At 43.8% G+C, this 26591-nt stretch overlaps 2 protein-coding genes and 1 long non-coding RNA gene across 8 annotated transcripts in view; 1 reads left to right on the top strand and 2 right to left on the bottom strand.

Annotated features, from left to right (window-relative positions):
* The window catches only part of EVL (Enah/Vasp-like), a 150897-nt gene extending 149462 nt beyond the window's left edge, over positions 1-1435 (top strand). For 4 of the 6 annotated variants that reach the window (XM_030482036.1, XM_030482037.1, XM_030482034.1 and 1 more), the window contains one exon: positions 827-1435. In XM_030482036.1, coding sequence (XP_030337896.1) covers positions 827-864 — 38 coding nt within the window. In that variant the 3' untranslated portion in view covers positions 865-1435. The remainder of the gene's footprint in view (positions 1-826) is intronic. The other 2 variants (XM_030482035.1, XM_030482039.1) reach the window with 2 other exon arrangements.
* A 1787-nt stretch (positions 1436-3222) lies between these two features.
* On the bottom strand, positions 3223-22189 carry DEGS2 (delta 4-desaturase, sphingolipid 2). Its single transcript, XM_030482040.1, has 3 exons — positions 22039-22189; positions 11973-12715; positions 3223-5495 (listed from the first exon to the last, which is right to left on the bottom strand). Exons 1-3 carry the CDS (start codon positions 22118-22120, stop codon positions 5352-5354), a joined length of 969 nt encoding a protein of 322 aa, XP_030337900.1. The 5' UTR covers positions 22121-22189; the 3' UTR covers positions 3223-5351.
* Positions 22190-23741: 1552 nt separating this feature from the next.
* On the bottom strand, positions 23742-25815 carry LOC115607296. The gene is made up of 2 exons (XR_003991172.1): positions 25427-25815; positions 23742-25180 (listed from the first exon to the last, which is right to left on the bottom strand). It is a non-coding gene; the product is annotated as an uncharacterized LOC115607296 (long non-coding RNA).
* Positions 25816-26591: the final 776 nt, after the last annotated feature.

Here is a 26591-nt window from a genome sequence, read left to right as displayed (position 1 = left end):
ATTTTCACCCCCAGCCTGTGAGAAATTCACTGGCTGGTGTTTCTCACAGGTGAGAGGGTGAGAGAGGGCCTTCCCGTAGCATGTCAATTTATCACAATCAGGGAGCGTGACATCGCTTGTAACTAGCCAGCCACACAGGTTGGGATGAGGAGGGGACAAAGGTACCAAACTGAAAATCTGTCCTGAGTATCTTCTGTAGGTTTCCTATTCTTGAAGAGCTATTTCAGACCTTCATTCAATTCCAGCTTTCCAAATAGCTGTGTATTTTCATAATTCTCTGAAAAGTACAACTGTACTAAATGTATCAGTACTGTTTTACAAATTGCTCTGCAATATATAACTAAATGTATTTTTTAGGGCCATTATTGAAATGCACTGCAAAATCCCTATCTGAAGCCCACATTAGGTCATATGAAGATGTGTTTCCACACCCTGCACTCCCCATCTTAGATTCACACAGAAGGGGAAAGAGAGGAGACTGTAAAACAGCTAAAATCCATGCCCTGTCCCCTTGCCCTAGACCTGTGTGCTCATAAAACCTCGGGGCAGTTTGCAGTTGAGGAGACCCTTGCTACTGTCCTAGTAGCATGGCCCTCAGAGCCTCCCTAGTTCATTCCAGTGCAAAATAAGACATTCACATAAACCACAGATGCAACTTCTTACACCAGTACTGCAGTTTGCAAGCAAACAGCTGCTTACCCTTACTCATCCTTTTACCCTCCACTCATCCTTTTACCAGCGTGTACTTTCTGCGACCTCTATACTTAGCATTTTCCATCACACTGGGTATGACATTATCCATTAACCTTTTGATTTGGTTTTCTAGCCATACGGCAGGAGTTGAGTAGAATCAGTACAACATAATGATTGCAAAGCATTTGGACGGTACTAAGAATGCTAGGAAGATCGGATCATTTCTAAGTGTACCAAGGTCATGCAAGATGGTGAGAGAGGACACCGGCACTGTCTTTGTTCTTATACCCTTTTTATTAGCAGACTCAGCACACTTTGAAGCTTGCTGCTGCCTTGGATTCGCTTCATTTTAAAAGTCTTAATCTAAAGAATATTAAATTTTAAATTTCTGGATTTTTTAGATTTCATCTGACACTGCACATTGGATTTGTCAGCCTTTTTTGTATTTTGTATTTGCTTATTTAAATGTATTACCTTTCTTTTTAGTAGTAGATAAGAACACACGTGAACCATTTGCTTTTGATAGATGACTTCAAAGTAATTTTACTAGTAGTCTGCAATGTAAATGAAGATCCTTTGCCAACAGAAATGTATTGAGGCATCATGAGAAGAAACAGAGACATGTTAGTTGTCAGCCAACAAGTTCTTTGTCTCAGAGTTATCACAATATAAAAAAAATGGTACGTCAGTGCATCACAGTATCTGTGTTCATATTGGTAATAAACTGTTTATTGTCCACATGGCCCTGCCTTTCTTTGTGTCATTCATACATTGAGCTCCTGTACTTTTACGTACTTTTGTACAATGTACTTTTACGTCACTTGGGTTGATGACAAGAGGAAGGTGACTGAGACACAAAGCACAAGGAGAGAGCCTGAGCAAACCCAGGAGAAGAAGCAGTGTGTGGTGTGCTTTGCAGTTAGCTGTAAAATGTTACTTGCTTTGGCTTGGGGAGCATGGGATTGCTCTTCAGCACGCTTCGAATTAAGCCAGTCTGCCTTTTAGAAGACAGTCTGGTTTTCACAATGTGGGTCTATTGTAGATTAAATACAGGAGAAGTCTGAATTTAATGCAACAGTGAGTTGCAGACTGTTGGCTGTTAGCCGTTTAATGCCAGCAGAAGGTGAGAGACAGGTTAAGCAGTGGGGTAAGATTCCACATAGGAATTAAAACTGGCAGACATTGATGTGCACCACAATATAACAACCCCAGAAGCACAAGAAGGAGCCTTTCCAGTATGAAGAACACAGGCAAGCATCAGTAATAGCAAAGATTATAATTGTCTGTTCCATAAATCTCATACAGTAGCTCATGTGTTTCTTAATTATAAACCCATTTAATGGCATACCTGACAATGTCGAGTACTTTTCAAAATCGCTGCCGCTCAGATAATCACAACCATTCTGTGAAACTCTCCCATAATCTTAATTAAGCTTTAGGAAGTTGGGGCCTGGCATGGTTCACATTCTCCCTTGGAATGTGGCATTATGCCTAAGGTCAGTAATAACCATGTTGTAATTCGGGCTGAGTGTACACCCTGGGTATGGTGTACTCTCTGTTAACATCAGCCGCTTGCTGTAAATGAGTTTTTCTTACATTCTGCTTCTGCCTTTGCAGGCCTCATATAATTAAGACATAATAAGCTGAAGTTTGCACAGGGACACTTAATAGCTGTAGGAGCAAGGTGTGCCCGAGTGGAAGGGGGAGCTCAGCTGATAGGAGCAGGAGAGCAGTCCTGGCAGCACTAGTGCTTTGCTGATTCCCAGCTTATGGGGACAGGGGTGCCCAGAATAGCTTATTTGCAGTAGTGGCAATGCCAGAGGATTTCCCCTCCCAGACACTAAGTCAGGTTGTCTGTTGCCTCTGTGGAGAAGGGTGTCCCTTCATGCTGGGCTTGTTGAGCCGCTACAAAAGGGCAGGCCATAGGCATTTTACACAGCAGAAATCAAAGGGGGCATTAACCTCCACTCCTGACTCCAATACAGCAATTTGTTACCCCTGTCTCCTCTTGCTAGAGCATTAATGTGGCCACACAGTTAACAGGATCTGCATTTATTATTAAGTGAAGAGAATAAACCTATACATAGCCCTAATGTACTTTTAACCCAGACCCACATGCCCTGTGGTTATCAAAAAAACCCTTCTGCCAACATTACTGGTAGTGGCCAGGACAAGTGCCCATGGAGAGGCCAGGATCACAGCCTTCTCCAGCAGCACCCACACACACTGAAACTCAGCTTGCGCTGTACATCTGCCCGCACCAGCCTTCCAGGCACTTCAAATTCCCACTGAGGTGGAAAGTACAGAGCAGGAGCTACCCAGGCGAAGCAAGCTGGGACCATAATGGAAATATTGATGGGAGGCAGGATAAGAAACAGTTGCCAAGTTGGTAACTCATGTTTACAGCATAGCCTCTGTGTCACGCTAGGCTAGTAATCTATAGACCGCATACATCAGTGCATCATGAAACAGCTGAGTAAAGAACTATAGAAAGGTCACTTGCCATAAAGGAGAAGGACAATAGTCAGGTTGAGGAAGATAGTATAATCTTTATTATGGTTTTTATATTAACTTGCTAAGTCAGCCAAGAGAGTTCAGGAAGGACACATGAAGTTGAGCACATGATCATGAAGTGCCAGCAGCACTGAAGTGAATTAATAAAAGCCTGAAGCTCCCTGACATGAGCACTGATACAACAAAGTTATTGGAGGTTCCCACACCAAAGCCTCTTCCTTTGGGAGAAAAGAGGCTTTAATAATTAAGATGTAACATCTTAAGTATGTTCTTCACTGAAGAACCAGTTAAGTCCGAAGTGTCAGAAGAGGACCCGTTCTTCCTCTTCCAGAAGCACAACCCACAGACCAAAACAGTATCTGAATGAACTGGTATTCCAGCCTTGCATCACAAAGGATCGTGCACTGCTAAGCAAACCTGTGTATTCACCAGATTCATGAGACAGATGAGAAAAATGGAGAAAGGGGAAATGGAGGAGGAGGAACAGAAATTGCAGCGGACTAGCTCAGCTGCCTGGTATGCCAGGTGGTAGCAAACAGACTGACTTACTGGATCCAGTGCTGTAGGATGAAAGAATGAAATTATGCATATTAAGGAAATCAGGCTTCCCAGGTCTAATAATTCTTTGTTACAGACATGGATTTCCAGGAGAAAACATAAAAGTTAGATTGTTAGAGGGTTAGAGTATAAGAAGGCCTTTACAGACCACTCTTTTAACCATTTACTGAGGATAGAAGTAAATTGTCATCTTTCCAGGATGGAGCAAAGTTATTAGATGGCATCTGAACTCCTGACCCCCAAGATACTGTTCTGCTTGGAGAAAGATATGGTGATTAAGGTTTTTGGTGATACAGAATTATTGATTATAGCAGAAGTTGATAGTTGGAGAGTTCAGGCAGGACAATTTAACTATTCCAGTGGGTGGAAATGACAGGTGAAGGCTGATGTCAATAGCACAAAGTTAGACATGTAAGGAGAGAAACAAAAACAACCCTAGCTCCAAGTATATCTCTTTAACATCATCACTGGCAACTTTTAAAGAGCTGGAGAATCACATGCTTCCCAAATGTCAAGTCAGTGTGCCTTGAATGACAGAGGAAAAAACACATAATTATCCTGAAAGCAGTTAGGAACAAATACCACCATAATGTCTCCATGTCTTCACTGACACATACTCCTAACTCCTATGCACAGAAAGGGATAGAATATAGAGAAGACCAAGAAAGGTGATCAGGAATGTTAACAACCTTGGCAAGCAGCAATTAAAACTAGAACCCTTCCATTCCCAAACAGACTTACAGTGGGGAAACGGATGAGAAACACAAAGTTTTGAATACTGTTGAAAAGGTGAGTGAGAAAGGACTGACCAGTTTCTCCATGTGCACTTCCATACTGCTGATCAGGCAGCCAGCAGAAGACTAAAGGAAGGGTTTCTCCACACCACAGTTCAGCTCTGCCAGTTAGCTACAATGAGTTATATCCAAAGAAAGAATAGACATGCATTCAGAAAAGGTTCAGACAAAGTCCTGGAATAAAGGTCAAACAGCAACTACTAAAATAATGATACAAATGTACAAAAATATACACATACTCCATTGCATATACAAAATCTCTGCTACCAGCAATTACCAGAAGATACTAGACTAGATAAGACATTGAACTAAAGGCACTCTTGTATTCTCCAGAAAGTATCATTTACTACTGTGTGACAGTCCTCCATCACATTTACTACTGTGCTTCCACAGTCCTGTGCACACAGAGCATCTACATCTTATCTGGCATGAAGAGAAACCAGTCCAAAACTACACACACTCATGCTCACACATACATGCATTCGATAAGGCCAAAACTCAGGCATAGGCACATGTGGCCCAGGAAGTTAATTCTAAGCCTAGGCCAAAGTTTCACATAATCATAGCTTACTCTGATCTATTTTGTCAAGGTTACATACACAGATATCCTCTATTAAAAAGTATCAATAGCCTAAAATAGTGCATCCAATTGCTTCATTTTCACACTCATCCTCTTGGTCTAAGGAGCACACACCAATGCTAATTCAGCACACACAAACATCCTCCTACTTTTGCAGAGAAGTTATTCAAATGAACAAACAAAACACCAATGCAGCAGGCAGAGCTAGTCCATTAGCTTTCTTCTGCCAGCTTGCATAGTCTCTTAACCCTTGAATAAGGACCAATAGTGTCATCAAAAACAAAGTCCCACAGAACTCGAATCCAGGACTGGTGATATGGAAGGTTATCGTAATATTCTGCTGCAATCTTCTTCACCTGGAAGAAGAAGAGAGAGAAAGAGCTATTTAGCTGCAGTGTCAGGTGTGTTTCAGTCTTCACATTTAGATCTGATAGCACAGCCATAAGCTGAAGTTACTTGTTATTGCTTGTGAGCTTCTGAAGTGCAGCCAAATGAGATGTACTTAAACACATTTAGATACTTTTTAGCAGATTTCTGATGTAAACTTTGCCTCACAATGTCAGAATTTGAAAGACGATGGATCACTGCCTTCAGTCAGAACTATTTTGTCTCATTTCGGTGGTGGTCTCCACAATAAGATGCCTAATCCACCTTATAAATTGCTGAGACTCCAACACGCTGTATTTAAAGCCCTGTTCACCACTCGTAATACTTGTCTTCTGAGGATTCTGGGTAGGAGAGAAATTCCAATTGAGAAAATACCAGACACAGCCTTGCCTACACTTTGGGGCTTTTTTCCTCCATTCTGCTACCATGATGCAAACCTGAGAGATGGGTTCCTCCAACAGGCAGAGAAAATGGTAGGGGTGGTCTGTCCTCCTCAGTCTGGTGTTAAAAATGCTGCAAGATTCATTATTAGGTCACAAGTCTAATAAAATTTCATTCCTCTTACAAATCCCCAAGCCTTAAGACTGTTGCCATCAGAGAAGCATTGTGCATCATTGGGGGTGGCGCTTGTAGCGGGAGTAAGGCTGGAACCAGAGGACAAAAAGGCTTCAAACCTGGCAGGTTCAGGGAACTATGAGGATTCCCAAGTTATCAGCAGTCCTTGCTCTAGCTAGATGCTCTGCTTTTTGAACACACAAAGCAGCGAAGTCTGCTAACTATTGTACACTTGCACATAAACTGCTTGGGCATGGTTTTATTGCAGTTCCACCTCCCAGACAAACAGCTCTATTCTAAATAGTTTGTCTTGCTGGATGGCATGACTCCTCTCTTTAAAAATCCTGCAGAATTTTAAAGCCAGCTATGCTGAGCATAGTGTGGGCTTCCAGTGAAGAGCAAAAGGGTTACACAGAAATAGTCATCCAGGGGGAGGGTCTCGTCAGCATCTGAGCTGTAACAGTGGAATCTTCACACAGCATTTTAACTATAAAAAGATAAGAATCCCAGCAGAAGTTAAATTATAAGCCAGTACACCTCACTGTTAGTTACCTCAGTAATTCAGCTTCCTAGCAGACACTTCCTTGTGAGGTAGGTTGGGTAACGTACAAGTTTCATGAAGATCTTTTACCTCGTTACCTCAGCCCCTAAGCACTCCCTGTGCTCGTGGCATGGTGGTGCTGTGTTGGAGGTGGAAGATTCAGTTCAGGTCTGGTTGTATTCTGCCTTTCACTGAATACCTCTGACTTCCTAATAATTCCCTATATCCTGCTTTAAAGCGTTGCTCTGTAAGCTCCCTCAACTTCCTTGAATGAGAGCCACTAACGAGGCCTGCTGCAAACACAAAGCAGGTTTCAGACACCCAAGCCCCAAAAGCTTCACTCCAGCTCTGACATGGTCGTTCCCTAGCACACTGCTGCTTACAGACCTTCCCTCCTACCTCCATTTTCGAAGTTCTGCCTGAATTTCGACTTGCAACAGTAGTTTAGCCCTCATCCATACTAGCCAAGTTCATTTAGCAAGTCCACCCTTCCCTTCTTCTCCAGACCCCCCATGTATTTCTTGCTCACAGAAACAATGCTCTAAGCCAGACACATTTTCTCAGCTAGTTATGTTATCAGCAGAGGTCTTGATCGAGTTAGACTGATGACTATGAGGGCTTCAGAAAGTCTTTCTGTATTGCCCCTTGCACATGGAAGTAGAGGGCTGGAGATTAACAGAAACCAATTCATCTCCTAGGAACAATGTCTCAGGAAGTGGCTGTGCCCTCTGGCACTAAAGGCTAACTAAAAATTACCCCATTGATGAAGCAGGAAATAAAGGACTCCGAGAAGAGGCCAATAAACAGCCCATCTATGTTCAACCCAATAGATCCTGCATTTTCAGCAAACATGAGCAGCAGTATAGTCTGGGCATAGTGCTGAAGAGCTCAGGTAGACACAACATGCAGGTCTGGAAAGTTGCACTTAAATATATTCCATACACATATTCTGCAGTTATATTACAGATTTAAAACTGGCACCTAGAATACAAGTGTTATTTGATACTTCAGATGATTAATAAAAATACCCAGCAGTGAATTTTGAAGATCATACACATCATATTCTAGAAGCAGGCAGCCTGCTGAAGCATCAGCTGGTGGAGGAGTTGCTTGTTCACCAAGTATGTCTGTTTAGCACCTTCCTGCAGGGTATGGTGGCAGCTCATTCTGACTGAGAAGGTCAGTATGGAAACCACAAGAGATAATCAGGGACTTGCACTGGAGTGTGTCACCCTAGATTAGCCGTGGGATAGTGATTCACACCTACATGAAGCAGTTCTTTGCTTTACTTGGCTTTATGCCTAGCAGCTCCTTGTGCAGGAAGGCAGTCCACACTTCCACCATTGAGAAGGTCCCTGTGCTCTGGACAGGGCAGTTGTATGGGATGTACTGAAATGATGGTGAAGCACTGGAACGGGTTGCCCAAGGAAGTTGTGGATGCTCCATCCCTGTCGGTGTTCAAGGCCAGGTTGGACAGAGCCTTGGGTGATACGTTTTAGTGTGAAGTGTCCCTGCCCATGGCAGGGGGGTTGGAACTAGGTGATCTTAAGGTCCTTTCCAACCCTACCTATTCTATAATTCTATGATTCTATGATGGAAAGGAGAAGGTAAACTGCAGTAAAATATTTGTGACAAAGGAATTGGTAAAAGGGAAAATTTAACTAATATAGTTAGAGGGAGGACTTCTGAAGAGTTTTCTTATGGAAAAGACAAGGAAGTTTGTCAGGTGTATGTTCCCATTTTGCTATCACATGGCAGGAAAGAATATTTAAAATGGTTTCTGTTTCACAATGGAGCTATGCAAAAGTTTCATAACAAAACCAGCTCATCTATTATAATTTCTTTCAGCATCTCCATATGTAAAACAAATTATTGTCTCCTCCATACCTACCATAAAATCTGGGGGTGGCAGAAAGTAATCGTGTTTAAATGCAGATTCCCTTTTAAATACAACATTTAACCAAATCTATTAAGTATGTTTGAGGCTGAAAGAGTCATCCTCCATGTTGCATTCTGGGTGCAGTACAAAAACTGCAGTTTCTGTATTGAAAACTTTGCAGCCAGATTATAGATGGTCTCAAAGAGGATTGCACTGTGACAAAGTATTCCTAAATCCTGCTCCTGACTTCCCCCTCAAGCTCTCCATATTGCATTGGAGAGGGTCCATTTGCTTCAGTTCCTCCCTTCCTCCTTACAGATCTCAGCTGTAAGTCTTCACTCATTGCTAGTTTGTGGATGGAAGTCAGTTGTCACGGAAGGATAACGAGATCACAAAATCTGCAAGAAGCTTATCAGGCACTTGGCATGTGGTATCTTGAGGCTCCTCTTCAAACAGATCAAGGTGGTAGGTAAGAAATCACATCTTTTAGACTGAAACTTTGCTTCTGGTTTTGTGCTTGTAGAGCACAGAACAGGTCCCCAATCCAACTCCATTGTATCTGGTAGGCAAAAAAGTTAAATGCAACCTAATATGTCACCACAGCTGCTATAGACCCTTTGTCCTAGGGCTATACATAACCTTATGACAAGACCGAAAAAGTATGTTTAGAATACTAGAAGGCACATGACAAGCTCACTCTATAGTCCTTGACCATCAGGGGAGCACTCAAGCTAGCCCTCCTGGCTATCACAGGGTTAATGCAATCTGCAATTCAAAACCAGCACATCTACCATGTTTTCCAGTCTTGTCTGTCTAATAAATCTGGTTTCATACCATGTCTTCTCCTTTTCCCACAAGCTTAATGAGTAACTAGTTTGCCTCTGGTAATACTGCAGTTTTTATTGCAGTTTGTAGGACAAGTACTGAGTTTCTCCTTCTCCTGTCCTCTCTCTCCATAAGTATATTCAATCCTCCAGATAACGAAGAATGGATCTTTTACTCATTTCATAATCAATGCAATGTTTTATAGTTATAAGTCTTCATGAAAAGACTGAACCAGTCCTATGACTGTAGGTTGGTGTTTTTTTTTACAGCAGGTCCTTCATTGTAATGTTAAAGTTCATGGTCTTTTGCGTAATCTCTATTATACTAGTGGGACAAGTTCCTACTGCACCCTTATGTCACTCATCCTTCATATCTATAAGCTTACAGCACAGCCTAACTCTTCCTCTTTCAAATCTGTCACACTCCTAGGGTAAAGGTCTTTCCAGTGGCAAACACATTACTCAGAACATTCTGAATGACACACCTGTAACAAAGGACAAAACTGAATTTACTTTTCTGATAAACAAGTGGAAGAGGCAGTTAGTTTCCAAGATCCAGTTATTCTCTGATGGTCTTTTTACCCTGCTCTCAATCCTGCAGGAACTAAAGCTCTTTATTCCACTTTCTACTTGCAATTATTAAAAATTAAAATATGTATGTTGAAAGGTCATCCATATTACACAATTCAGCTATTAGAAGTTGAAGTGCATAACAGACTACATCTGAAAAAACTAGACTTCTGTTGAGTGAGGAATTTGCTCGGAGGTTAAGCAGAGGAAAGCAAGAGGAGGTTTTTACTCCTACCTGTTACGGAGTTCAAACTTTAAAGCTCTCAAGAGAATCTGTTCCCTTATCTCTTTCCACCAAAAAGACAGAGAATTTTTATTCTCAATTTGTAGCAAAGAATAACCAACTTGTTTTAACGGACAAAGGATTTTCTACAGTAACTGTTTGCCAAAGGATTTTCACTTCCTAATACATTCTCACTTGTGATTGATCACTCATGAAAGACTCAAAGTTTTCCATATAGTTCAGTCAGGCAACAATGATTGACAAGCCTGATATCTCCTCCACCAGCAGTGCAAGTCTCAGTTGCCCAAGAGCGAGAAACACATGAACATGAGCCCATCAAATTCAACTAATAACTCTTTCCTCTTTAGACAGGAGGCAGACACTTCCAGCTGCTACACTGCCTCAAGGAATTAGGCTGAACTATTTGTGGGGTGGGCGGGGAAGAGCTTTTCAGGTCTCAATCAGGTCTGGAGCAACAGTCCCAGCAAGTTCAATTAGTCACTCACCTCCCTTGTGTAAGATACAGAGCTAACCTTTTCTTCTATTTACATTTCAGTAATCTAAGTATCTAAGCCTATCTAACAAGTTTGAACATTTCAAACTAAAGCTAAGCTCATGCACTTCCTAACTGAGCTATCAGGTGTATCAGCAATGGGAGTGCCTGGCAGGAGAACTTCACGTGTGAACATGGGCTGCTTTACCAGCTGCTCTGAGCCCTGCCAGGAATGGCCAACTTCTCCAGGACAGACTTCCAGCAGTAAAGGAGGTGTGCTAAAACAGAACTACAGGCTAGATAGAGGCTCCCCACACTCTTCTACACCATGAATCTCTTCTTGTTTTGAATCTCCTCTCAGACAATGTTTCTGTGACGGAGAACATTAAACCATAAATCAAGGTTGCCTGGATATACCATCATAAAAGTTGTACATGTTACACAGGAGTGGGAGGTCACAGCTCCTGAACTTCAGACTCCTCATCTCTACCTCCGCCTCATGAGGATGTAGCCCCCAACTCTGCATCAGAACAGCGACAGAAGATGCTTCCTTCCTACTATGCCAGAAGATTTGTATGTAGGAGTAATACTTTGAAGTCACGTACCTCTAACACTGAGAGCACCTGCTGAGGAACCCTCGTATTAAAAGCCAGAAGAGCAGCTACATACCTGGAGGCAGATTGAAAACCATTCCTAGACACCTGGGCTTTGCAAATTTGATTCCCACAACTGATAAAACATAAACAAAAAGTGGCTTGACTTTCAAAAGAGGAAAGCCACAGCACTTTCCCAATGACAGATCCGGCATCCTCAGTTTCTGTGGGTGGGGCAGCAGAGCTAAAACAAGTCATATAGAGCTGGGCTTTATTTTCTAGTGCTATTTGTGTCAGGCTGGAACATGCCTCAATACTTATGCCATCTCAAATATAGAAAGACTTTTGTTTGATGTTAATCAAGCAATATAATTAGCAAATTGATCATTAGACAAATTTCAAGTAGTAATTGCCACCTGCCTTCCTTTAGGTAGGCCTCTAAACTTTCCAAGAGATGAAAGCTGGTGGCTAAGGTAAGAAAATGAAGAAATCTAGAGCATTGTTGGAGGGTTTTATCAAGCAATAAGTATTCCTCAAGCCCTCTAAGGCTCAGATGTTCTTGTTTCCATAAACTAAACTAAATATTACAGCAGTTTGGCAGTCATTTCTCTCAATCTCCTGCTTGAAATGGAAGAATCAGAAAAAAATGAAAAATAAAGTATTTTTTTCTTTTTAAAACTGATCCATTTCTATGATTTGATGATTTCTTTGAGACAGTTTAGCAGCTTTTATAAAAATCCAATTCACTTGTGCTCACGCCATACTCACCATTGGCAATCTGCATCCGGGAATGCTGGGGAAGTCATGATGCTCCATGTGGTAGCCTACATTAAAGGTGAGCCAGTTCAGAGGTCCATAATAAGAGTATGTCTCATACCCTTTTAAGAACATGTAGTGTTCTGCTATGAAGTGCCCAGAAATGGGATGTAAACCCATGCAAAGAATTGAACCTGCTATTAAATAAATAATAGGCTTGAGCCCCCAAAGGTAATAAATTATAAGGTCTATAGAAAACTGGGCAAGAGCGTTAAAAATTTCCATCTGTGTAATTGCTTTGGGGTTCACATATAGTGGTCTCAGACTGTAGAACAGAGGCTGGAAGAAAAGCCAAAGTAGTTTCCGAAGCGGCGTACAGAAGAACCAGCCTTCAAAGTCTGTGGGAATGTCCACATCCAGGCTGTCCCCACCAAGGTACCGATGATGGTCGATGTGGTATTTCTTGAAGGAAGCAGAATAAGGGACACCAATAGGCAAGTTGGCAAAGACTGCAAACCATCGGTTCCACTTGGTCTGCTTGTTCCCAAAGGCAACGTTGTGTGAAATATCATGGATGGCTAGGGTCAGTGAGTGGTTGATACAACCCCCAAAAGCATAAGCCCAGAAGAAAATCCATTTCCAAGATAAATCTTTCACCAGGTAGCATGCTAGAAACTGCAGGAAAACCATTCCAGATACAATCCACTTTAAATGAGGATCTGGTCCCATCAGAGTCTTGATTTCTGGATACTTTGCTAAACAGAAATACAAAGATGAATATGTCATTAGAACACAGTCAGGTATACATAATCACCACTGGGCTCTCTATTTTCATCACCCTATGTTTGAGGCCCTAGTTTTATAGGGCCTCAGTAGTTTTATCAAATGGCTATTCCAAAGTGGGGTTGCCATACAGTGAAAACCTTACTAATACGTGGGCTCCATTCCCACTTCCAGCATCATGTCCAATTGTGGTTGATATTGATAAATATAAACAGAGAGAGAGAGACACATAAAAAAAATTACCCTGATGGTCAATATGTGCCAAAACCCACCAGATTTAAGCTCTAATAAAAACCTTCTGTAAGTTTTTAATTTCCTTTCGTATTTTGCCCAGCCCAGATGCTATTTTCCACAAAGGGATACAACTGCTTTCTTTGTGGCCCTTTTCACACTGTTGCTTCAGATGTGCAGCGGAGGAAATAGGGCTGAACAACAGGCTTGTCAGGTTTTGCTCTGTGGTTAGATGACAAATGGGGCATTAAAAAAAAAAATTCCTAAGTATTTGAGTGTTCACCAGTGCTTACATGTACAACTCTTTACACATGGTAATATCACAAGATAGTCAGTAAAATTATCATGAATTTGTAAGACATAGTACATTTTTCTCTATTCCCATTCATTAGCCTGTTCCCAAGTCACATACCAAAACTACACATGAAAGTCCAGCAGAGCACAACAGCTCCATGCAGCTTCACAAACACTACAATACAGCATCAGAGAGACATGGCTTGGCTTGACTTGTGTCAGGCCGGGACCAGTTTACTGATCTTTGGTTCTACTGGCCATTCATTTGGCCTTTTAAGAAAAAGAAAATACACAGAAGTACAGTTTCTCTTCCAGGTGCTGTTCATCGCTTTGGGTCTCTTCTTTACGAACCCATACTTCTCACTTCCAGTATTAACTTGCACATGAATTTTTCTACTGTTTTATGGCCTTTAGCCACCCTATTAGCCTTCCTCCTTTAACTCATACACTGCATTTCTCAGTAATTACAGCTTACACAGATAAGACTGTAGGACAAGTCACTCATTCTGAAATCTGAGGTTATACAGTGTGTCCCTGTAAATATGAAGGACCAATTTTATGACTAGAAAATTTTTATGAATTTTATGATAGAAAATATCATCTGACTGTCACAGTATAGTATCAATGCAATAAAATTGGATTATAACGATTTTCATCTATGCAGCTGTATATTTTATAAACAAACGCTGGAGACAATACACATAACTTCATGTGACCTTGCAGGCAGTGGCAGGTACTGAGTGCCTGACCCAGAGAAGGTTGTTTATAGAAGTAAACCCTGACAAGTCTGCAGAAGTCCAGAGAGATTAAGCACTACTTAAGGAAGTAGGTTGATGTGGTAATGCTCTGCTCATGCTTCCAACAACTTTTGAGCCTTTTGGTCCACTTCAAGCCCAGCTTGACAGAGGTTACACGCAATAAAGATGAGATGAATGCTGTGGAAGATGATGTGAAAAGAGATATTCTCAACTTTTCCTCCTGTGAGGACAAGGGCCAAAAATCACCATGAGGAGTATTCAGGCAAGAAAGATATTTTCCTAAGTAGTGGGAAAGCTTTTTAATAAAATCTCTGGAAAGCCCAGGGTTTTTGTTTTGCTGTTTTGGTTTTGTCCCTGTTTTCACAGTTTTTGAAGCTATGGTTTTCACACTAGAAATGCTAACATAGTAGAAATTGTTCTCTGGTACCTAGACAGGTACCAAAATTTTACACGAAGTGTTAGTATATCCACTCTAGAGAATAACTTGATATAATGGCCTGGCTAGAAAACCTGCTACAGAAATACAATTTTATGTAGCTTAATATCCTGCTTATCCAGGGGCAGATGCAGGGGCATCTGTCCAAAACCTGAAAACCCTTTAATAAATCAAGCCACCTCATTTTTTCAGTCATGCAGTTGGTGGAGATAAATTACTGCAGTCACCAGAAGGGATGAAGAAATGTAAACTAACCAAATCTGTTCCTCAGCCTGGTCAAATTGAGGCTGCTTTAACCAAAAAAAGAGGGGAAAAAAATAGTTTTAATGGGATGGGGAAATGACTAAGAGATGCTTTATATCGTAGTTTGAGGGAAATGCAAGTTTTCAACCTAGTTCTCTCTGTGGCAGCTAACAAGGACAGCAGATTAGATTTAAAAGGTTTCAGATTAATAACTGCCAACTGGCAGCAACAGTGTGCAAGCAGCAATGCAGGTAAGCTGCATTTATCACAGGTGACAGCTATTAAGTAACTTGACAGGGTTTAATATTAAATTCAACACATGATTAACTCCTCTCCAACAGTAAATTTTTGCATACTGGTTAAACCACAATACTGTGTCTGTTTATCATCAATACTGATAAAACCTTCCTGTTTCCATGGCGTGGGGGAACCTCAGAGAGCTAGGAGAGCTGGGGCTGCTCGGCTCACTGGAGGCTAAAAGCCCCACTGGTAGAGTAGCCTGCTGGTAGGCAGACCTTTTGGTTCAGGAGCACTTCACATGCAAAATGTTGAACGCTGACCCTTTCAAAACTTGAGGCCATGTACTCTTCAGCAAGACATATTTAATATCAGATTAAGTGATCCTCATGACTGTGGTTTATATATAACATGCTGACACAAAAATGTGACATCAGTATGCATCTCATTTTTCCCTTATGTTCATGCCTTGCAGTTAGCTGAAGCAATGCTAGTAAAACAAGATAGAGCACTTGCAGTTGAAGAACCTGGACAACCCTGCAAGGCTGCTGAGACAAGTGTCTGCAGGTGCTGCTCAAACCAGACATCAGCCATCTGCTCATCCCAAAGGCGACAGAGAAGAAGAGACAGGACTATTGTGCAGTGCTGAACCAGGAGCCATAAAGGACTATCAGACCTGTGGCAGCCACACAATAAAGACCACCTTTGTTTCCTACACCCTGCACTTTGATAAGTAAACAAACACCTACTCTTCACTCTTGAAATTACTAAAGTTTCACACTGTGAGGCATATGAGCAGAGATTTTCATCATGCTGCTCTTTCCTGAATTGCTTCCATGTTGGTCTTCCTGAGCACTTTTCCATTACAAAATGATGATCTATACGGCCAGAGTCCCCTGCTTCCCAACAAGCACTGGGTCAAGGCTAATACATGATGATGGGCATAAAATGTAATCTAGTGAGCTCTTCATTACGTGCAATCATGGCATGAAGGGGCACAGGAATAGAGGGGGGTGGGGCGGAACCAGAACAGCTCCAGCTACTCTGTTACCTCCACAGCACATTTTCCAGCCTCCAGGTTATTGAGAAAGTCTATTAGCTCAGTCTGGCAGATAGCGTATCCACATGCACTGCCTCTAGTTGTCCTGACTCAGCCATCGTGCCATTGAGAGGGTGGGGATACTGGTGTAGATGTACAGCAGTGAAGAAGCATGACTTTTCTGTCTCCAAGGTCAGCACACTGCAAAAGCAGTGCAGGCACTTTAGTACAGCAGGTAGACATAGTTAGTAACTCTGCCCAGCCAGCTCCATGGTCTCTACGCCATAACCTCAGAGCAGCTGCAATCTGTACCATGACAATGAAAGACAGCATTTCGCACTTATACAACAGTGTGGATGAAAGAACAGCAGTCAAGAGACAAAAAATGCTGCGATTATATTTTCAAAATCGCTCATGATTCTGAAACAACTCATTTACTGAATTAACATTTCAGAGAGATCACTCCACTGTTGCGTGTAAGCACCAGTCACCTTTCTAGAGGCATGCCTCCCTTTGAAACACTACTGACAGATTACTCTGACTACATATTTTTTACCTTGGTGCTCCTCTCTGGAGATTCAGGAGCGCTCACCATAGCCCTACAGTGATCCTCAGCTAAGGCTGAAGTAATGGTTCCTTGAGAAGCTGTCAGTTGCTAGGTCCTGGTGTTCCTCTTCCTCAGGAGACAGAAAATATCTTGTTCTGAACCCTCACTGATCCTCTATTCCTATTGACAGTGCTTCTGGGATGACTGAGAAGAGACCCAGTTAGACCCCAGCAATGGCACCAGATACAATTTCTCATTGATGTGACACCACACACTTAGCACTCACATTTTGACATTCATGGGATTTGGATGTGGGCAAGAGCAGGAGCTGTCCACAAACACAAGGGTAAAGAAGATTTAAAGGAGCTGCAGCCCTGCCCACATCCATGAGAATCTAGTAGTACCAAGAGAAGAAATTTAATTTATTCATCTTCCTTTATTTTGACCACAAATGCAGTATACAAGTATAGTCAAAGTGGAGATAGTACTCAGTATAAGAATGTTAGGCCTGTTAAAGAGAAAGGGGTGTGGGGAATCTTGTGATGCTGCTGCCCTGGACTATGTTCTATCAACTCTAAGTCCCTGCCAGAACAAATAAGAGACACCAGGCACAAGATGTTAGCTTTACTGTGCCATGCCCTGTGCTGGAGCTGGTATTTGTACCAAAATAAACAAAACAAAAGAAGTCAGTTTGCTGACATGACAGTCTTTTGCCTTTTAGCAGCTCAGCTCACAAACATGCTCATAAACAGCACAGCACACCTGCGTCCTCAGCACAGGAAAGATATGGACCTGTTGGAGCAGGTCCAGAAAAGGGCCATAAAAATGATCAGTGGGATGGAACACCTCTCCTTAGGAAGACAAGCTGAGTTGGTGTTGTTCAGCCCAGAGAAGAGAAGGGTCCAGGGAGACCTTATTGCAGCCCTTTAATATACTTAAAGGGGGCTTATACGAAAGATGGGGCCAAATTTTTTAGTAGGTCCTGTAGCAATATGGCTAGATTAGACTAGATATAAGGAAGAAAGTTTTTTACGAGGGTGACGAAACACTGGGACAGGTTGTCCAGAGAGGTGGTAGATGCCCCATCCCTGGAAATATCCAAGGTCAGGTTGGACAGGGTTCTGAGCTCTGATCTAGTTGAAGATGTCCTTGCTTACTGCAGGGAGGGTTGGACTAGATGACCTTTAAAGGTCCCTTCCAACCCAAACTATTCTATGATTAATTCAAACCATATGTAAGCCAGGACATAGGTAGGACACACACAAAGGGCAATGTGCATGACAAAAGATTCTGGCTTTGCACATTGTGCAAAGCTCCATTATGCAAACTATTATCCTGCCCACTCCATTATGCAAACTATTAAGAAACCTTTTTGGCCCAACTAACCATACTGAAGTTTTATATATCCACTGTGAAAGGACAAGGGTCTTAATCTTGTATTTGCCACCCACAAGCTCCTAAATCACTTTGTGCTAGCTGGCCCAAGGGAGCTGGATCACTCAGAAGTGGCCACCAGAGGCAATGCACTGCAGTGGCGCCACATTGCTGGTGACAAAAGAGATGGATGGTGTCAGCACATCACTATGACACCAGCTATGACCTGTTTGTTTACACTGTTTATTAGCTGTTTCAGAGTAAAGGGATGTAGGAATGCTAGAAAGAGGGCTTCCAGCTCCCTCTGAAACAAAAACCTGCAGCATGGTGTAAGCTGAAGCCCTCAACTGCATTCGGTATGTTTTCAGCAGAAGACCACAGGTGCCTAAAACAGTAACTTTCTACTCATATGATTTAGTTTAGAGGTGACCCCCACAGGGAATTGGCGTGAGCAATGAGATAGCAGCTATTCTGAATGCGCTCATCAGAAAACATGCACATCAAAAGCAGCACTGTGGCCACCTACTGCAACACAAAGGGGAAACAAACTCATAGTTTCTTCACCAGAAGCATCTGTAATTCAGAGCTTTTATTTAAGCTAAGGAGATACACATCTTGACCATTTCAGTATGTTCAATTTATCAGAACTTTCATAAATGTAATGCTTAAACAGGCAACAGAAGAGTCAGCTGGTAGAAACAGCAGACTAATTTTTAGTTAAGTGAGAAGAGCTGGAAGCTATTATACTCACATCAGCTAAATGCTAAAATAAAATATATTCGGGCTTCTTTAGTTGTTCTACCTCCTCTCCCCATAGGCTAACATCTCAGCCTTTCTCTACAGGATAAAGCTCATATAAAACGCTTGCACCATCTCCACTCCAAAATAACTTGCCGAAGAACCAATTATATAATTAATAATTATTCTTGGGTGTTAGATCATATTTGGATGCTCTTTTCACAACACTGATTCAGCCCTCATCCTCAGCAGCAAACAAGTGCTTCCCTAAGGATCCTGTGAGGCAAGACATTTTCTGACAAACCTACAGCAATTTTAGGAAGGTAGATCCAACCCACAGCATAAATAAGATCTAATTCTTTCCATTGCTTGCATTTGGAAAACTGTTTGCAGGTGAAATGACCACTCATTGTGTGCTTATGGTGTTTCCAGCATCTGAGCAATGATTTTTTCATCTTCTCTCAAGACCAAAAAAACACAGACAGTTCACACTGTGCAAGTCCACAGTTCTCCAACTGTTTCAATCCAACAGACCCTTATTGCCACTAAAGTAGAAACCCTATTTCTACTATTACTTATTCTACACTAGAAGTAGTTATCTTCTCTCTGTTGTACTCCTTCTAACAGCATTTGTATAACTATACAGCAAGGCTAAGCAGATCCAGATGAAAAAACTTTCTTCCATCAGATTAGTTTTCACCAGGTTTTTCCCTAACACAGCTAACTGCTAACTGCACAAATCTCAGCCCTGACACAAGACAGTAATAGGCTTTTCATAAACAAGAGGGTGAGAGAACAGCAACAAAACAATTCCATTTCATAAACTGAAAAGCATGAATAACATGTTCAGGAACATGAATAAGATGATCGGGGGCGAAGTGCCAGCTTGGCAAGAGATCTCCACTGTAACTTAGAAGCAGTTGGCACCCAGACAGTACCAAGCACAAGCTACATTTTCATACCTAGAGTCTAAGAGGAAGATACTACAAAGAGATAAGAAAGAAAGTATCACCTCTCCCTTGCACAAAATGTCGATCTGTCTGCTGATACAATTATTGCCATTAGGAATCACATCCCTAATAGGTTCATCTAGTGCACAATGTCCTGCCATAAGCTAGCTGCCAGCCAGCCCAGTTGACATACACTGCTCACAGCTCTGCTGCCCACCTGGAACAGGTTTCACAGAGAAGTTGTGGATGCCCCAACCCTGGAAGTGTTCAAAGCCAGGTTGGACGGGCCTTTGAGCAATCTGAGCTAGTGAAAGATGTTCCTGGCCGTGGTAGGGGGACTGGTCTCAAAGTTATCATTCGAACATATTGTGACCAATTACAAAAGTCTTATAGACACCTGGGCTACAAACTCTCAAGCCAGGACACACAACTCCATGATGGACAATTATTATCTCTCAGCTGCTCTGTAGAAACATTCAACTTTGCTCAAGAAAAAACCACTTATGTAGAAAGAAACTGCCTTATGTGTTTGCCCATATTTTTTTCCTAATGGATAATTTCAATTAGCATTTAAATCAAGTAGCCATGCCTGAGAGACGACAACATTTCAAAAAGCTGCAGCCTAAACAGAAAACAAGTTTCACTGCCTAGCAACTAAATCATTAACCTATTGGGAGGGAAATACTTCCTTTATCAGCATGGAATGTTGTCCCCAAGGCATTGCTATATACAAAAACATATACCACACATGGACATTTGTAGATACTTGTTCATATGTATGTAAGATTCTTACAGTGCACTCCAGCTCAACAGACACTAAACACCTTAGCAAATTCATACTCTAGATACCACGGCTTTGCTGACCATCAGGCTTTGTATAATACAGTGATGACCATTATACCAACATCATATGGGATATTATGATCATTTCAATAACTTCTCATAACAATTTGGTACTCATGACACTAGTTTGATGATCCATTCTGCCTTGTCAGACATAGATACAGATTGCTCGCCCACATCGTCCATGTCTCTTTCCATGTTGTATTTCTTTATGCCTTTCCTTCTGCTCCCACAGCTGGGACGGGGGCTGTGAGGAAGGAGATGGACCTTGGCTCCAATTGCTCGTTCTGAACCCAAAGAGAGTGGGTGCAAAACCTCTGCAAGTATGCAGTTGAAAGGTCCTAAAAAGAGTTTGCTGCAGCAAGGGTAAGGGAGTCCAACCACTCCAGTCCCTCTTTACAGTACAACTTCATCATGTTTTGCAGTCTCCACTTTACAAGAAGATCAGGAAAGCAAAAGATTAGCAAGGAGAGAGACCCACCACACACACCCCTACCCGTAGCTCACCAAAACATAGTTCCCTTGACTGGAAGGATGAGTAGCATGATGCCAAGAAGCACCATTTTATATAATTACATCATTTGACTCTCTATCATGATTGCATAGTAAAATAATTATTATTTTCCTGGATGTAACTCAAACACAGACCAGGAGATTCCACCACCATGTCAGAAATATTTTTGTAACTTAGATTAATCCTGGGTTAATCTATTAGATTGTGGAGAGGTAAAAAACTACACCTAATTATCATAGACCCTGTGCAGCACCTCAGCCACAAGCTCTGGTGCCTTCCTTTATAAAAGATCTTCTAGAAGTTTATCCTACTCATTAGAGGAAAGACAAAGCCCAAGCAAACAACCCAAATAAAAACAGAAAAAGAAATCTTTATTAATAAAATGTCAAAAATGAATTTTCAGGAGATGTGCAACAATGCTCTGCAACATTCTGAATGTTCTTCTCAGAAATGATCTTCAGAAAAGTACAAACCCCCAACCCAACAGTGAAAACCTCCCAAACCTGCATACTCATGTGCACAGTTAATCACTGTGTGTACAACGTGGAAATACAAGAGTACCTCGTCCCCGACAAGTAGCAGGGACTTTCTGTAGCAAAAACTCACCCACGTCTTCATTTGTTTTATTGCACTACCAAGACACCGGGTAACCCTGCCTGCGGGGCGCCTCCCAGCCGCCCTCCGAGCAGACCCGGGAGCGGGGCCGGCAGCCCGGGGCGAGGCGCGGGGAGGGTGGTCGCAGCCCCGGCCGCAGGTGCAGTGTGTCGCCCCGCAGTGTCGCCCCGCAGTGTCACCCCGCCGTGCGCCAGCGGGGCGCAGCAGGACGCCGTCCAGCCGCCGGCGCCCCCGCCGTGCCGCTCCGCTGCCTCCGTAAGGTGAGGCGGCGCCGGGAGAGCTTGGGAGAGTAGCACCCCCGGGGAAAGCACCCCTCCGAGCCCACCGGGCTGCAACCCCCCCTCTCCGCAGCCCAGCCAGTGCCCCGAAGCCGCCCTCAGCACCGACCTGGAAGAACCCCTGCTGGACCCCCGGCTCCGCCCGCCCCTCCCCGTCCAGGGCTGCAATCTAGCCCGGCCGCCAGCCCCTCGACGTACCCAAGATCTCCTTCCTGCGCTGCGTGTGGGGCTGCTCCGTGTAGACCCACTCGAAGTCGTCGCGAGTGACACGGTTCCCCATGGCTCCAGCTGCCCTCCGCGCCGCTCCGCGCTGCCCTTATAGCTCCGCGCCCAGCGGAGGAGCGGCTCCGCCCGCCGCCTGCCTCCGCCCCGCCGGCTGCCTCTCGCCTCCGGCGGGCACCGGAGTTGTGCCGCGACGGGGCGGCCGCGGGGGCAGGTGCGCGGCTCCACTCGGGCGTGCGTGGATCGGGGCTGCCTCAGGACTGGCTCTGGGGGCAGAGGATGCTCAACCGAGGTTCTCCGTGCCTTGGGGGTCCCGAAAGCAGTCGAACGAGGAGTGCGGGGTAGGCGCTGGTTTGCAGGGCAGCAGGAACCCCATCATGCTTCTGCTAACACCGTGGTGCCCATTGAGCCTCAACATAGCTACTGCAGCTATTCCCTCCCATGGCAGCCTCGGAGAGCCGGGGATCACCAGCAGTGCAGGCTCGTCCCCAGGCACTTCCAGGCAAGGCGTTTGGAAAACAAGGGTAGTCCAAGTGCCATAAATCCAGTGCCACAGCCTTAAGCAGAACATGACTTAGGGCGAAGACCAGTCATGTCAGCTCCTCCCAGGTGTGGAAGACCTGGGACGGTGCAAAAATGACCAACGCCTGACACACGTTTCCTTGGCCCTCTGACAAATCCTGTGTGAGCTGTCCCAGTAGCATCCAGCCGTTGGCTGGGTCACGCTTCGCTCCTGGGAGTCTGTGGCCCATTTCCCAGGTCCAGCACCGTCGTGGCTGAAGTAGCAGGAAATCCCCTGGTAACAAAGCCAGGCAAAGGACTCGCTAACTTTAAAAACCAAGGCAAGCTTTCTAACCTCTTTAGCCTCTCTGATTCACAGAGAGGAGTTACATGGTGATGTTTCTCCACACACCCAATCCAAAATTAAAATGTTCCTCTTGTTCCCACTATGCTCTTTTGCAAGCCCATACCTGACCCACTGTCCATCTTCAGTGTTCACTATCCCTATCATTATTCCTTCCACCGACAACATCCCATTTGGACCAGCTCCTCACTCTGAAGACAATTTTGTTTCATACTGGTTTGTTATGAATCTCTCTAGCCCCCTCCATACCCTCTTACCTATACCAATGCCTGTTGCATCTGGAAGTTAAAAGGGGCAACAATGCAGACTTACAAATGTGAATATTTTCCAGCAATAACTTTTGCCTGCAAACACTGGTCATACTATCACCTCACACTTTAGTCTAGTTTAGATAGTTAAGATTTCTTGGTGGCACAGTCGCATGAAATGATATGGGTTAAAACCCACTAACCAAACAACCAACCCCCAAGCCCCTTGAATGCCCCTTGACTCCTAGAAAGATTTAGGAGGATTCTTTCATTTTATTATTTATTCTTTTTCCCCTGAAGTGATCTAAATGTAAACCCTTGAATGCTTAAAGGTCCAAAGCAGGTTGAGTGGAAGGAATATGGGTAAAGGTAAACAGCTTTATCCAGAGCAGGAGTTTAACCACTTTGCTTTTACAGGTCAGCTCTCTGACCTGTGCAATGGTTTCTTCACCTCTGCTCCAGCACAAGGTCGGTGTTTTCCCATAAAGTTGCACGGCCCAACCCAGTTAATGGACTGTTAACCCAAGTTAAGGTTATTACATGTCTCTAAAAGGAATGAATTAGGGTATCTCAGCCTAAACCTTTAATTGGCTCAAATATTTTGGCTTGTTGACAGTATCGGAGGAGAAGCCAAAGACAACGCGAACGTGATGACACCTTTCTGTCACTTCCTGCTCAGGAGTGTTCAAGGTGACTAAAAAGGCAAATTAGTGGGGCAGTCCATGCAGTTGCAAAGAAAACAAACATGACTTCATCCTCAAAAGTTTATCCAATAGGCTAGTGCTATTGCATATGGTAAGTTAGGCATGGAAAGTTAAGTATCTCCTTTGCAGGCAATGGCATTGTCTTCATGTAGCTTATTACTATAGCCTCAGCCCAACCACATCAGAAGAAGAGAAAGCTTTTCTGTCTCCAGTGAGTTGCCATCTCTTTTTGAGAATAGAATTTCATGCTTTTCTATAATAAGCCAAACAAATTATACTAATTTCAGAGTAATTGTGGATGCCAGACAAATGAGAAATGCTGGCTCTTCTAGAGTTGGAAGAACTATCACTCAGCTCTGACCATTTAGCATTCTTAGTTTTATAGCACCCTAGTAAAGTGCAAACAGGCTTACAATCATTCACAAAGGAAAAGGAAGGGGCATTTTAATGTCACCTGGCAATAATTGCCCTTTTGATGAATACTGACTGTGAACTCTACAGATTCATATACTCACTACACTTTATGGCAATTTGAATGTGCTTCATACAGTCAGGTTCTCCCAGCTCTAGCCTTCCCTTCTTCAGCAATTTCCTGTGCTTGTTCAGGGTGTCTAACTGTTGGGAAGCCTACCCGAAATTCCTAACACACTCAACAGAAGGAGCACAACTGCTGACTCTATGCAAGGTACCATCAAATATCTCATTTACCTTGTTTCAAGTACACATCACACACACCTCCAGCATCCCAGCTGGCAATTTCCAGGGTAAAAAAAGACAAAAATCCTTTGCTCCACTGAGGACATGACCTATGATATGGAGCTCTGAAGCAAGACTACTGGTCCTCTTTTCCACATGGCCAGGCAGACTCACACTTCTCCACCCAAAGGTGGCTTTCCACCAGCTGGCTTCCAGTAGGAATGTATTTCTGCTACGCAACCCAGCAACTTCCTCCTTCCGCTTATATAAAAGAACAGGTGATGCAGTAAACATGGCAGGAACACCTGCACATTTCCCAGTGGCTACTGCCAGCCCAAAAAGCAGGCTTGGTGTTTGAGGTATCTTAATTCTGCACTGGCGTGCAGGCCTTAACTCCTCTTCTTCTGGTTGCCAGAGATTAAACTTTGTTAAAGTTGATGTTCTGGAAGTAAAACAAAGTTGTCTAGCAATTTTTTCTCTGAATAAGTATTTCCTCCTCTGAATAGAGAGCTCCATGTCCGAGGATGAGCTTGTATTTTCAGTTCCTGCATTAGCTAGTTTCTTCTCTGCCTGTGTAAGTTGCACCGGCCTTCATAGTTGATCACCTGCAGAAAACATAGCTGTATATTCAGTTGTTTAGAAAACATCCTGCAGTCATTTTGAATTGTCATGCTCTGCCTTGATGTAACTAGCGACAAGGTTTACAACATGATGTACTCTACTGCACAAAGTCAAATTTTCATAGGCAGTAGAGTTTGTCAATGAGCCATGTCATCAACACACATTCCCACCGGAGTTCACTCAGGGGAAATAATTTGCCAACAAGGCCTATCTTCTGTTTTCCTTCTTACCTCTGCCAGCCCTTCCCTGGCCCATTCTGCTTTTCTTTTTCCGCTGGGTTAATGCCACACCAGAGCAAAGGTATTGCGGAGGTGGTGCAACAGAATCTTACGGGGAGGAGGAGGTTTTCCTGTTGCCAGTGTAAACTGTTAGATACATTTAGTCCTGTTACGTGTAACCCGGCCTTTAGCAATACGGAGCTTTCATTCCAGTTCTCACAACAGCCGCATTTGCCCTGCGCTCAACGAACCCTGCTGGATGCAGGCTGCTTCACGGCGTCTCTGCCCGGGAGCTCCCGGACTGAAAGGTGAGGCTCCAAGGCATAAACAGCTCCCTACGCCACCAGCCCACCCCTGCCCTCCCTCGCTGTCACCCAGCCCCGCGCTGCGCTGCGCACACCGCCCGCCCTCCGCACGGCCCGGCCCCGCGCTGTAGCCACCGCTGTGTGCCGGGCCTGGAGACACCCTCCCACGGGCGGGACCGCCGCTAACGGGGCGCGGCCAATGCTCCGCCCAACGGCTCCCGCGAGTGCAGGCCGCCCCCTGCCGGCCCCGCGCCGCCACTGCAGCGGCTCGGCGGGCCCGGGCGCGCCCAGCTCCGGCGGAGCCCCGCTGCGAAGGCAGCAGGCGACGAGCTGCCCTGCCCTGCCCTGCCCTGCCCTCACTCCGCGCCTCGCACAAGGGCATCCTTCCCTGCGACCACCCGGAGGTGCTGCGTGTGCGGGGTCCTGGAGGTGAATCGCCTAGAAACGGCATCCGGGCAGTGAGTAGTAAAGCTGTGTGTGCTTCGTTTGCAACAGCTATGCGTTATCTTTTATTCCAGCAAGTCTCGTTGTCCTGTGGATGCAATGGAAACCAGCAAAATGGGAGACTATAACTGAGGAAGGGCTAACCTCACGGGAGTGATAGATGTGAGTTGGTCACACTCAGGTGTTCTCACTTCCTTTAGGAATACATGCTTAAGGAATTTTAAAATCATAGAATCATAGAATGGTTTGGGTTGGAAGGGACCTTAAAGATCATCTAGTTCCAACTCCCTGCCATGGAGAGAGACACCTTCCACTATACCAGGTTGATCAAAGGCCTGTCCAACCGAAGTTTAGCAGATGCAGGCCTTCTGTAATTAATGACACTGTAAGACCAAATACCGAATGTGTTCAGAAGGACCACTTCTGAG

This window comes from Strigops habroptila, chromosome 4 (assembly GCF_004027225.2).
Source record: "Strigops habroptila isolate Jane chromosome 4, bStrHab1.2.pri, whole genome shotgun sequence".
Taxonomy (NCBI): domain Eukaryota; kingdom Metazoa; phylum Chordata; class Aves; order Psittaciformes; family Psittacidae; genus Strigops; species Strigops habroptila.
This window is presented reverse-complemented; position numbering and strand designations above follow the sequence as displayed.